Below are 14,654 nucleotides of genomic sequence, written 5' to 3' on the forward strand. Positions count from 1 at the left end.
TTACTGGCACGACAGCTTCACTCTATTTTAGACATTAGGAGTTATTAAAAATTGAGGTATTAGTTGGCCATGAGTATCAACTCGGGAAAAAATTAACTGGAGAATTATTCCTGTATGAAATAAAGAGTATCATTAATAAAAAGATTTGTAATTGTTCATTTGTGTGGTCATTCCTTTATAAGTTTATGGAATATCTACTGAAAACCAGATTTCCAGGCGCTGGCAGGTATATGAGAGATTTGGGGACAGGGAAGCTTCAAGCACAGGTGCAATATGAAAGTAATGAATGTCATTACTAGGGATAAATCGTGCCTATCCTGCCACCCAAGATTATCATCTAAGTAGTATTAGCTTTTCTTGATAATATCTATATTATAGAGCTACATTAATTTACACGCTAATTTAATTAAATATCAATGTAATTTAAGTATATTAATTTAGGGTAGTCTATAGAAATCCAAGCTTCCAAACTTTAAGTCTTTTTTCCTCCAGTGTTACCTAGTAAACCAATATCTGCCACATTTAGAAATAAATCCTCGTGCAGCTTGTCAACACATACTAGTGGTCAGAGAACTGTCAATGAGAGAAGAATGTATTCCTCACAGGTGTAAAAGCAGGGCCTCATTCACAGCGCCTGCGGGTGACTTCCCAGTCTGGCTCTGAGCTAGTCTTGGGCAAGAAGCTGCCCCAAGATGCCACAGCAGTTCGATCATTCAAGCAAAGTAAACTACATGATACATTTTGGGGATCACATTAACTTTGCCGTAGAAACTAGGAGCTGTTTCGCCAACAGGGACAAAGTGCAAAATGTGAGGATGATCTACTGCAAATCCATCGTATCAATGCTGGTGGAAAAACCACGCGGAGTAGCACGGGATAAGTCAGTCCCACATTCTTGTTCTCAATAGGCGCACACGTATTTTTTTTCACGATATTAAAAAAAGCAAATAAAGTAAGTGAGTCTATTTTGAAAGACCCGTTTGGTTCTTTCACAGATTTATAATACAATATGTGAACTCTGATTAAAATACCTAACAAGGATCCAAAGGACATAAATATCTTTGTCCTTAAATAAAACAAAACAAAAAAAGCTTAAACAAACTGATTTAGCCGTGAATGGAAAATTTAAGTACATTATTTCTTAAGCCATTAGGCTCCCCGTACTTAACAGGAAAACAACAAACCATTTACCTGCGTAAAGCCTTTCGAGCCACAGAGCTCAGACTTTCTTCTGATTCAGGGTAGTCTACAGACATGCGATGACATGGGGAGGTGGGGGCAGCTTCAGGTGACCTGGAAGCGTCTGTAGGAGCAGCTGTTTCCTCTTCGTCTTGTGCAGCGTGCTGCCTGGCCCTCGCGGGCACCTCTGTCTTCCTGCCGTAGTCGGACTGCACTGTGCTAAGTACGGTCATCTTGGTGGGCAGCGCTCTGGGCAGGACGTCCATTGGGTCTGTGTGGAGCCCAGGAAAGCAGTCGGTAATCCTGCTATCCTCGTCAGCACTCACGGAGTCCTGCAGGCTGCTGCGGGACGGCAGGTGCTGCGGGCTGGCTGTGACGGAGGGGCCTGCCGACACGACCGACTCAGCCTGGCTGTCTTCATCCTCATCCTCGTTCTCATTATCATCCTCATCCGCCCCATCAGATTCATCGAGTCGTATCCAGACCGCTCACAACTGAATCTTTGTTTTTCATCTAATAGAAACAACGAAGAGGGTGTGTTATAAAATCTTTTACAACTGGACCAATGCAATCATTTTTTATTTTTTTATAAGCTTGGCAATACTGTGAGCAATATGGAAGACGGGACTCTACCCACAGACGGCCTACAATTTAGTTGAGGAGAATGACATGGGGAAGAACGAGTCAGTCCAGCAGGATCAGAGCAGTGAGGCACTACCAGAGCGGCACGGCCAGGGCAGGCTGTGTTGATGCAGAACATGAACTAAGCCTTGAAAAAGCAGACAGGCAGAGGGTGATGTATAAAGAAAATCAGAAATAAAGACCTCAAATATACTTGTAAAATCCCCCAAAGCAGACTACACTATATTAAAAAATTTTAGAGGTCAATACAATTCTTTCCCTGAGTTCGTTTTCTCTATTTCTTGTATTTCCTCTTATTAAACCAAAAAACCCAAAACAAAACAAAACAAAAAACTAATGGCATTTCATATTTATAAGCAAAATTATTTCCTTAATACTTAAATAGTATTTTAGACAAGTTTCCATTGCCCCCTGAGTAGTAAAATGGCTCTAACATGTAAGCCTCCTTCTACTATTTTTTACTTAGAGAGGGGCTAAATTTTCCCATCATTTTTTTTTTCTATGATTCTACCCTCTTCTCACAGGAAGGGGAACATTAACTAAAAGTCCTTCATATCAGCCGCATGTCATGTGAGATTGTGTGTAACAAAGGATATTCAAGATGGTCCAGGGAACAGTCTCAAAACTCTAAGCTCATACCTTATCTATTCAAAATCTTGCAAAATTAGAGGCTGTTTCCCTTAGCATGTAATAAACTTTAAAAAAATTAATGAAAAAAATGCAAAACACCTACCCAATTCTTTCTCACTGAGCTATAAATGAAGAAAATATCAGACCATGTTCAACTTAGCTGTGATACATTCTGCATTTAAACATACATTTTTGAAGAGAAAAAAATGTAAACAGAGAAATAGGCAATTGGTATATTTCCTGGCTTTCCCAAATGGTCTGTGTATTTATTTACTACTTTTTCTATATTATAAACTTCTTAGGAAAGGTCTTAAAGGATCGACACCAAAACATTTGAAGGTGATTATTTCTCAGACAGAACAGACTAGAACTTTTATGTTGTTTATCTCAAGCATGTGATACTTTAATAATTAAAATAGTCAAAGATAAAAATATGCATTTAGGTTCCTTTAATACATGATTTCATAAGCTTTTTGTTTTAAGGGTTGTACTATTTTGCTATAAAATAATAAATACAATAGTACCAACTTATTGAGTTCTACCAGGTGCCCTTGCTGGAGATACAATGGGTGATTTCTGGGTAAATGTCCGGACTCCGGCCTCAGAGATACCTACCTCTCTTATACTCTGATACTGAAATTCTAAAATTAGAGAGTCATTCCCAATTTGTTTTGAATTTGCCACAGCAGTGCCAACTCATATTTTTAGAGACACTTTTAAAGCGGAAAGGGAAAAAAAAAAACAGAAAAATACAAAAACCAGCAGAAACTAGATGACCGGGATAACAGGTCATGGAGAGGGAACTCATTTCATTAAAGTCAACTCTGCTACAAAGACTCACTGGGTGGAATCTGCTTTCCCTTAAAACTATTACTTTTGTTTTTAAAGAGCAAGCCTAACTAAATTGACAACTTTTCCCAAACCCACCATAAGCTCCGTTCTCAGATAATCAAATAGCCCAAACTCGAAGCAGAGACAGTGTCTGTAAAGAGAGAAGACCAGGCTTGCCTCGTCAGGGGTAGATGCCACAGACAATGGCCAATGGAAGTCAGCTAAACAGCTGACCGACTGGTGAGAGCCACGTGTGGGCTGGAAGGACTGTGTGCATCCTCTGGAGCTACATTCTCTTCAGGCTCAACGCCATGAACCACCACGAACTCAAACAGAAGAGAACTAAGTGATCTGGGGCAAAGGGACCACCTGGATCCATCTCCCCTCACCATTATAGAAGAAAAACCTTATCCTGTAAAGGAAGGACAAGAATGGCTGCTGTCAGGACATATGTGCAAACTCACTGCAGAGAGGGAAGGCAATGAACAGGAGAAATAACACAGTTCTCCTCCTTGAGGAGGAAAGGTTAGCAGCTGAGTCCACCACAACAGCTGGAGGAGGCGTAGAGGAAAGAACACGGAGCATGTAGGAGACCGAGGCTGGATCAGAGCAGTGATGGCATCCATCTCATCCTCAGCCCCTAATGCCAAGCTAAAGAGCGTTAAATGACTGCTAACAGCAGAATACTGCTGGGAGAGAGACGGAAGAACCAGAACGTGTAGAGTGACCCTGTGAAGCACTCTGCAAAGGGAGGACCTAAAACTAGAACTGAACAGGCACCGCTCTCCTCATCCATCTCCACACCAAACACAAGGTATCGCCACAGGAATGTGAAGCCTCTGGTGTGCTAAGGGTAGCCATAGCAACAAGAAATCTCTCAAACCCAGTCCAAGTCTAACTAGAAAAACTCCCACCCTAAAGGCCTAGCAGAAGGAAAGGTATGCCCATTACCAGGTATAAAAGCTATTTACATTAGTCTGTACTGTCTTGTGCAACATGACCAGCTTCCAACAGCAATTACACGGCATACACAAAGGCAAAGAAAAAAACATTCTCAGAAAAGGCAGGCAGAACCACTCAATATGACACAGATGTTACAACTGTCAGAGAATTTAAAATAATTATGATTAATACGTTAAAAGTTCTAATGGGAAAGGAGGACAACATACACTATCAAATTTTAGCTGAGATATGCAAACTACAAAAAATAATGAAATGAGATCACTGCACTATACACCTGAAGCTGAACAATAATGAATGCCAACTATAATATTATATATTATATGTACATATATTATATATGTACATAATATTATATATTATATGTACATATAGGTATATATACATTTACAAGAGGCAGAGTACAGCATTGGGGGGGGAGATAGGGGAAAGGGGATGGCTCGGTGCGATGTCAGAGAGATAGTGGATGGGGGGCGGGGGGTCCACAGTGTGAGGGATAGAAATGATAAACGTCTAAGGAAAAAAAAACTCATAAACACAGACAATAGTTTAGTGGTTACCAGAGGGTAAGGGGGGTGGAGGGAGGGAGATGAGGGTAAGGGGATCAAATATATGGTGATGGAAGGAGAACTGACTCTGGGTGGTGAACACACAATGTAATTTATAGATGATGTGATACAGAATTGTACACCTGAAATCTATGTAATTTTACTAACAATTGTCACCCCAATAAATTAAAAATAAATAAATAAATAAAAAATATAATAGAAAGTTAAAAAAAATAAATAATAAAATGAAATTCTGTAAGTGAAAAATACAGTAACAATGACAAACAAGAAAACTGTCAAACTCAGAATTCTATCCCCATTGAAAATAATCTTCAAAGATGAAGAGAAATACAGACTTTCTTAAAAACACAAAACGGGATTCACTGCCAGCAGACCTACTTGACAGTAAACGCTAAAGAAATTTCTTTAGGTAGAGAGAATATGGTAGCAGTTGGGAACTGGAGCTACACAAAAAATGAAGAGCATCAGAAACAGAATAAATGAAGATAAAAGTATTTCTTTTTAAATTGCTTACTCTACTAGACAACTGAATGTTTATAGCAAAATAGTAATAATGTACTGTGTGTGTATAGCATACATGTAAATATGAAAGATGGAACACCAATAGCACAAAGAATGGAAAGAATTGTGAATGTATTGTTATAAAGTCTTTACACTACAAGTAAAGCAATATAATATTATTTAAAAGTAGACAACTAATTTTTTTTAAAGGTAGAAATAACAAGTCAGTAGAGGAGGTAAAATAGAATCATAAAAATGCTCAATTAAGGCACACAAAAAGGAAGACAAAAAATGAAACAAACGGAAAACAGCTAGCAAGATGGTAAGTTCTAATCCAACTACATAAACATTAAAAGGAATGGTCTAATACATGAATTAAAAGACAGAGATTGACAGACTGGATAAAAAGCAAGTCCCAGGTATACACTGTGTACAGGAAATCCATTTTATACAGAAAAACATAGATAGATTGGAAGTGAAGTTTGAAGAAAGATACACCTTAAATAATTAACTAAAATAAAGCCAAAAAATTCTATACTAATATCAAACAAAGTAGACTTTAGAACAAGGAATAGTATTAGGGATAAATAGGAACATTACATAATGATAAAGGACTTAACTCTCTTTGAACATACAACAATCCTAACTGTGCAGCAACTAACCAGAGCTCAACAAAAATAAGGCTAAAGCTGAAAAAAATGGAATAAATCCATAAACACAATTGAAGACTTCAATACTCCACTCTCAGTAACTGATGAAATAAGTATTTAGAAAATCAGTAAGAACACAGAAAAACTGGAAAACACTATCAAACAACTAGATGAAAATTAAAATACAACATTCAAAATTTGTGGAATGCAGTTAAAACAGTGGTTAGTGAAAAATATATTATATTAAATGCTTTTATTAGGAAATACGAATAGTCTCAAATAAATAATCTAAGTTCTCACTTCTAGAAATTAGAAAAAGGATAAAACTAAATAAACCCAAAGCAAAGAAAGGGAAGGAAATAATAAAGGTGAAAACAGAAATAATATTGACAAAAGAAAAATAAAGCTAATAAAACCAGAAGCTGGATCTCTGAAACATAATCAATAAAACTGATAAACCTCTAGTAATAGTTGCCGAGAAAAAAAGATAAAATTACGAACATCAGATGAGAAAGACGGGATATATCACTACCGCCCTAAAACATTAAAAGGATAAGAAAATCTATGAATAACTCTATACCCTCCTAACAATGAACAACTGAAATTCAAGTACAATGCTATTTATAACAGAACCAAAACAATGAAATATTTAGGTTTAAATTTAAAACGTACAGGATCTGTACATTGAAAATTATAAAACACTGTTTAAAGAAATCAAAAAGATATACCATATTCATAGATTGGAAGTCACAATATTATTTTTCCCAATTAATGTTAACAGACACAATTCAAAAACAAAACAAAAAACAAAAACTCACAAGCATTTTGCAGATATTGACAATGTGATTCTACAATATCTATGGAAAAGAAATGAGAATACCCAAAACAATTTTGAAAAAGGAGACAGTATGGTCCTGAGAAAAGTATAGACATACAGGAGCAATAGATCAGAAGACAGAATTCAGAGATAAAAAAACCACGCAGATATAGTGAGATAAATTTTGACAAAGGCAATTCCATAAAAAAAGAATAATCTTGCCAGCATATGGTGAAGAAACAAATGGACAGCTACATACCAAAACGATGAACATTGATACATAGCTTACAGCTAATATCGTAACTCCAAATAGAGTATAGACCTAAATGTAATATAGCAAACTGTACAACTTGTCAAAGAAAACTGTAGGAATTTATGTGACTCGGGTTAGACAAAGACTTCTTACACATGATACTGAAAGTACAATCAATACAACAAAAATTGATAAACTGGGATTTATTAATATTTTTTGCTCTGAGGAAGACACTGTAAAAGAGAATAAGACAAGCCACAGACTGGGAGAAAAACATCTGCAAATCACATTTCTGACAAAGGGATTATATTCACAATATATAAAAAGCTGTCAAAATTCAACAATAAGAAAACAAACAATGCACTTTAAAAAATGGGCAAAATTTCTGAATAGACACCTCACTGAAGAAGCCACGTGAAAGGCAAACAGCACATGGAAAGATGCTCAACTTCATCAATCATGAGAGAAATGAAAATTACAACCACAACGCAATACCACTCCACACCTATTAGAATAGTTTCTTAAAAATGTGCTAGTGACGTTGCAGAACAACTGGATTCTCATGTATTACTGACAGGAATGTAAAATGGTGTGGCTACTTTGGAAAACAGTTTGACAGTTTCTTATAAAACTAAATGTTCATCAACCCAGAGATTCCACCCCCAGTATCGAAAGGAGAAATGGAAACTTACATTCACATAAAAACCTGTACATGAATGTTTAAGCAAAATTATTCATAATTGCCGACAACTGGAAGTAACCCAGATGCCTTTCAACTGGTCAGTGGATACCAAACTCCTGCACATCAACACAATGGGTGACTACTCAGCAACAGGAAGGAAATGAACTACTGACTCACGACGACATGGATGAATCTTACACGAATTTTGCTAAGTGAAAGAAACCAGATCCCCAAAAGCTACTTCTTGTATGATTCCTTTCATATGACATTCTGGAAGACGCAAACGATAGACTAGGGGTTGTTGGGTGAGGAAGCAATTAAAAGGAGTGGCATGGGGAATTTTGATGGGGGCGGGGGCGGGGGCGGGGGCCGTGAAGGAACTGCTCTGCATGCAACCGTGGGAGTGCACGTACAATTTTATGCATTTGTCAAAACCAAGAACTATACACCACAAAGTGAACTTTACTGTCTGGAATAAAAACATAATGAATGAGGACGTGCGGGGAACTGAAGATGAAATGCACGCTGAGACAGATGACTAACTGAAGGGCAAATGAACCACGTAACCACACTGAAGGGGACGGGAAGAAAGGTCCCGACTTAGGTCCCTTGACTGGATACTGTGAAGGCTGAAGACAAAAACAGCCACACACACACTGTACTGTAATTGTAAATCTGTTTTTCACAGGCGGGTTAAGATTTCTGAAAGTAGTCTATTGGTATACTAGAGTTAAATAAGTATGTCCACATATTGTAGATGAGAATCCGTTTTTTCATTGTAGGTGAAATAAAAGAAGGAAATGGAGAAGGCTAGAATAAACTTTATGTTGTTGAACTGGAATTGGAACTATCAGTATGAACTCGTGTTTTCATTTATACATGACAGCTTAAAAAAAAAAAGATGGGGCCATCGAAGGGCTCAGGAACAGACTACACAGAACTCTCGATGGCCAAGGAGAACTTGGGCTACACAATAAATAACGACAGTACCGGATTATAACCCAAAGGATAAAATACACATCCTTGAGCTCATACTAATATAAATGAATACATGGATGAATGCACGAATGGGGAAACGGTAACTTCCTTACAGAAAAATTCCAGTTAACAAATTAGACCACCATAGTAATATTGACCACAGGCAAGATCCATCAATGTATAAACAGGATATTGGCACTGTCTCAAAGTATCTCCCACAAACATTTAATATTTATAAAGGCAACAACAATAAATTTACAGTGTAGAGTCCTGGCAGCCGTCACCTTAGCCAAGTAATAGAGGTTAACATGACCAATAATAAATACTGACATAACGTACCCCTGATACGATGTGCTAAGGAAAGCACATCATCCTATGATACTTTCCCAATGACACACAACCTCAACCCAATTATGAATGTTTCCCAAATTGGGAAACATTCTACAAAGTAACTGATCAGTACTCTCTAAAAGTCTCAAGGTCATGAAAGACAAGAAAGGCTGAATGTGTACTGGAGGAGTCTAAGGAACCGTGACAACTAAGTGCAATGTGGGATGGTGGAATGAGATCCTGTGACAGAAAAAAGGACATTAGTGGAAAAGATGGTGAAATCCAAGTAAACTCTGCACTTGAGTTACTAATATTGAGTTGAGGTTCATTTCTTAGTGCTGTCAAATGTTCCATGGTTAGGTAAGACGCTAACCTAAGAGGAAGCTGGGTGAAACATACACAGGAATTCTCTATACTAGTTTTGCAACTTTTCTGTTAAGACTAAAATAATCTTTTTAAAAACGGCATTTAAAAAAAACAAAAACTATTTGCCAATGCTCCAGGGTCTATATTTTACCTACTGACACCAATATGCGGTCTCATTCCACATCTCCCTCCCTGCTGTTCTTATCTTCATCAGGACTTCTCTTTCTGATAAGCGCTCTTCTTTCCTATTGTTTAATAGGAAACTGTTAATTCTTGAAACCAATTCCAACACTTCCATTGGTTAATTTAAAAGAGGAAATTTCTCCAAAATATACTTCCCTATATATGTGTTTAACATTTTTACCACTTAAAACTGTTCTCATTTTGTACCTTGTACCTGTTTTTGCACTTCTTATTCAGTGGTACGTATCATGACTAAACGGCTCTACCCCCTTCTCACCATCTAGACTCTAAGGGAACCTGGTTTAGTGCTACATACAGACCAATACTATTTGATCATAATGAAAACAAAGACTAAGAACCTGACTTCTTCTCACACAACAATTTAAAAAATGAAAAATGCAGTTAATTAGTGTTGAGCCCATAGCTCACAAGAGGCAGAGCCAAGATTCAAACCCAAGTTTGCCTGTCTCCTTAGTTTATGCTAAACATTCCACATTCATATGTCACATTTGAAAAATGTAACTGTAGAATGATCTGAAAGGTCAAAAATAAATTATAGTCAATAAGATACCTTATATACATGCATGAGTTGAATGTTTATAGGTACAGACACTGATAGCTTCATATAATTATTTGATTATGAAGAGAACAAATAAAATACAATTCCCAAGAAGAACGTAAATAACTGAATCTTTTCAATTTCACAGGAAATACACTGGATAACTGAATATTATAGTAACTATAGACATTTAAGAATAGTTATGTTATAAATCTTTTAAATTTTCTATTATATACGTTGACAGGTTCTACAACTTGAAGCAAAACGACTCATAACAAAACCAATTTCACCATAAGCTGATAGAGATAAACAAGAGTTAAATTCCTATGACATCTCATCAATGTTATAACGATGTTATCTGAGGACCTGCTTTGTGTGTGTGTGTGTGTATATAAATTTTCAGTGTGTATAATTTATGAGAATTTAAAAAGAACACCGTGTACTTTTTAATGGAGAAGGGAGTAAAACTATTTGGCTTCATTTTAATCCTACTTTGCCTTGATCATACCAAATTTCAGGGTGGTAGTTATGACGGGTGGGAAGACACATAGAGTGGCTTCCCTGGACTTTCTTTCTCTCTGGACAGAGCCACATGCCTCCAGTCTGGAAATGACTTAAGAGGGGCTGGATTCCTTTCTATAATTTTCCTTCACCAAGATAATGTTTTTCTCTCAACATGCATTAAGTCTGGACACTCCTGAAGGGAAAGACCACTGTTCAGGTTTGGAAACCTGCAAATGAATTTGGGACCATCACATATTTGTAAATCAGGGTTAATATTCTGGGGTGACAGAAAAAGTAGAAAAATGGAGAGTTTATATGAACATGATACAATGGAATCCTTTCAAATATCCACAGCACCAAAACAAAGCCCAGACAACCCTGCTCTCTGGGTTTACACCAGTAAGAGTTCTTTCTTATTACTTTGCTCTCCCCTTAACCACTACCCCTGCCCCAAAGACTATCGCTACCACGTCAGAAGTTGTGCAGACAGAAAATCCAGAAAGGAAAAGCAACTTGTTTATGATTACAATCCAGTGAAGATGAGAAAACAGGCTTGATAACTAATCCAGAAACTTACACTGATGCGTTCGTGCTATTGTGCATTTTGCTACTGCACGTTGTTTACCACAGTAACTGCACAGTGTCACTACACTGAGTACCTCTGAGCACCTGTTACAGCAGGCGACAACTGCATTGCTGGGCACGCGTGGCTCACCGCCTGCTCCCGTCAATGGTTTTACTGGAACACGGCCCGGCTCATGCGCTTACATGTTCTATATGGAGCTTTCCCACCAGAACCACGTTAGTGGTTGCGACAGACCGTCAGGCCCACAAAGCCTGAAAACTTTACAATCAGGTCCTTTACAGAAAAAGTTTGCCAATATTTCTACTTTGTTTCATGTTTAAACCTAACCACCGCCCTGGGATAGAGCTGAAATCAAACTCATCTTACAAACAAGTTAAGAAACTTACAGAGGGCTAGAAGGCATCAAAGCCAGGCTTTGGAACTGAGTTTTGATACATTTAGGAGTCCTGTCATTATCCAATCAGATCTACTGACTTTTCACTATTATATTGTAATTGTTCTTTCTTTGGCTTGTACAATATAGACTGTAACATTCCAGAAGGGTAAAGCTGTAAGCTGTGACTTACCCCCAGGCACTCCAGGAGAGGCATAAGGAATCTATATATTTGCTTAACAAATTCCGAAATAAATGGCCCTTAAAAGTTCTATTTCATTTACCACCTCGTAGACACATCCCCCACTCATTATAAATAGTATTTTCCAATATTCAGCATCATATTACGTAAGTGTAAAATTAATTTCTCTAGTTTCTGTGAATTTAAATTCATGATGGAAAAAAAGAGGTATACAGCAGCAATACTGTTTTTCAAAAGTAAATGTTCCGATAAAGTTAGGTCAAACAACTTCCCTAAGGGTGTATTCCAAAAGCGTCTTTCTAAGATCAGTCAGAGGAACTGCAAGCTGCCCTTCCATCGCTGCCACACAGTGACACCTGCTGGAAGAGTCGCCTCCACAGCAGCACTGGCCCCCCTTACAGACAGACAGCAGCGTTCACCCCCAGACCAGCATCAACATTCTTTTGTTGTAGTTCGTCTGTTTTTGTTTTTCTCATGTTTAGAAATACTACTCTGAATTCCAGACAAACAACAGCAATGTGGGAAACGTTTTTTTAAATCACACAACTTCAGTAATGTTTTTTTTTCTTTTTTAAAGATGAAAACATCATTAAGAACATAATGTGCCAGAGTTTAACGTGTGTTAACTTTAGAAAATAAACCACAATACTACCATATCTGTGTCATTCTTTAAGGATGTTAATACTTTACTTTAAATATAAATCCTAAGGCCTATTATTGTTTCATATGGTACATGAAAACTTTCCTTAAAAGGAATAATATAGTTTTCTATAAAAATCTCAGTGACAAAAATGTATTCTACAGATTTTACTGAGAAACGGTTTGTCAGTATTTTTATAAAAATCACTTGAACTATTTTCCAGGGTCAGTGTGATACAGGTTTTAAATCCTGTGATCTAACATCATCATCTTATACACATTATCCTAAATACTTCAACTCTAACAAGAATGGTGCTTCTAGTTACACTCTGCCGTTTTGAATGCTCTCAGTTTGGCAGCTGAGGGCACATATTAACATTCCTGGCACTGAAGTCCAGCATTCTGATGACAAAAACATTCTTTGGATGAAGGCATGAAAAGCAAATAGCTAGCAGCATGATTTTTGACACAAAAGGTGAAAGAGAAAAAGTATTCACTAATACCCCAGGCACCAGGGGACAAAATTCCAGAGACTATATAATTTTGCATGGCAAGAATACAGGGCATGCATGGGCAGCTGGGCTAGAGGGCTTTCATGAGCACATACTATCATTACAGCTTGAGTTGCTAGTTTTAAACTAAATGGAAACTTCTTTTAAATGCTAAGTGTCCAAATTTTAATTCCCTCTGCTTAGTTCAAAATAAATGTTTCCCAACATCCCTACATTTCATTCTTTTGAAAATTATAATAGAACGAGAATTCATCTGCAAAAGGAAAAAGTAGGTAGCCATACGCTGTTGCTAAGGGTATTTAGAAAATAATTAAGAAGACTGAGGGTCTTTGGGGTCTTTGGTCCTTCATCACACCATTTGCACATTGACCTTGAACAAGCACTCTTTGTCAGGCAGGGAATGTGCACCGTACGCTGACCAATGACATCTGGGTATCCGTGGCTGACACAGTAGAGAAGGTGTTTAGGGTCCTCAAAAAAAGCAGAGATTGAGGATAACACCAGGAAAAGAACTACTTAAGTTAGACAGGAATAAATCTGGAGTACAACTCTGGTGCGAACAAATAAAAAATAAGGCAGACATAGAGTAATAACTAATTACAAATATCATTAAAAAACCTGGACTTTTCCCAGAAAGCCATAAACTGACCAAGACATTACCAAATGGTAATGTTTACAAAACAAATATTACGATGAGATACTTTGTGGCAATACTCTCTGGCCTTCAGTGAGCATTTACTAAAACTGTTAAATGAATTAAAAGCTCAGAGATGCCATTTCTTGGTGATGATTATGTGTGTGCTACATGGAGAAAAGATCAACTAAATGACCAAACCCACAAATTTGTCCTATAAATCTAAAAACACTATCCTTTAGGTGTCTAGGTGCTGTTCTACCAAGTGTGGGGCTAGATTTACAATCTTGTCTCCCAAATAACACCCTGGTGGTTATTTTCTTTAAATATATTTACCACATGTCCCAGATGTCTGAGATAATCAAGATTTACATATACGTAGCAAGTTCTTGCATGTCCTGTTAGCATTGATTTGGTGTATTTGTGACTTTCATCAAGTGTGCCAAATATTACCGTTCTTTTTATGGTACTGAAGGACTCCACTACTGAAATAATATGAAGTGTGGCTATCAAAAATACTTAGGAATTTTATTCAGCATGCTCTAGAAGTGTCACAAATTGTCATTATTATTCGAGACAATGTTTTATAGTATGGGTTTCCTAAAAGACACGTGGCTCCTAAATTTGGCTACTTATTTTTCTTTAATCACTGCATTATTTAGTTGGCGTCTGTAACCTATTAGCATAACTAAAGGACAAATTTCAACAGTGTTTAGGACAATCTAGGGGATAAAGGATATTCCGTTGATGGTGTTTTTTGTTGTTTCAGACTTTCGCTTTCCCTGTAGCTAAACCAGATGTCCCCTGGTAAGTGCAGTTGTGAGGCGTAATGAAAGGCGTCGGAAAGCCACTGTAATCATTACCTTTGGGAAAGTAGAAAGTAAAGAAGCAAACTGTGATAACTGCTGTGGCACCTGAACGTTTACTTGCAGCAAAATGGAATTCCAGCGTGGCTTCTGGGAGCGGACTATGCACTGGGCTTCCTATCAGGTTTATGTTAGATTAAGAATATGAGAAATGGTATCACGACCCCAGGATGTCACAAAAGCATTTCATAAAACTGTTCACCACACC

At 37.3% G+C, this 14,654-nt stretch overlaps 1 protein-coding gene across 1 annotated transcript in view; it reads right to left on the minus strand.

Moving 5' to 3' along the window:
- HIVEP1 (HIVEP zinc finger 1) overlaps positions 1 to 14,654 on the minus strand; it is a 130,428-nt gene that overhangs the window by 2,112 nt on the left and 113,662 nt on the right. Inside the window, 2 exon segments of the mRNA XM_033114461.1 lie at positions 1,185 to 1,651; positions 1,654 to 1,692. Coding sequence (XP_032970352.1) covers positions 1,185 to 1,651; positions 1,654 to 1,692 — 506 coding nt within the window.

The sequence above is a fragment of the Rhinolophus ferrumequinum genome, chromosome 9, assembly GCF_004115265.2.
Source record: "Rhinolophus ferrumequinum isolate MPI-CBG mRhiFer1 chromosome 9, mRhiFer1_v1.p, whole genome shotgun sequence".
NCBI lineage: Eukaryota > Metazoa > Chordata > Mammalia > Chiroptera > Rhinolophidae > Rhinolophus > Rhinolophus ferrumequinum.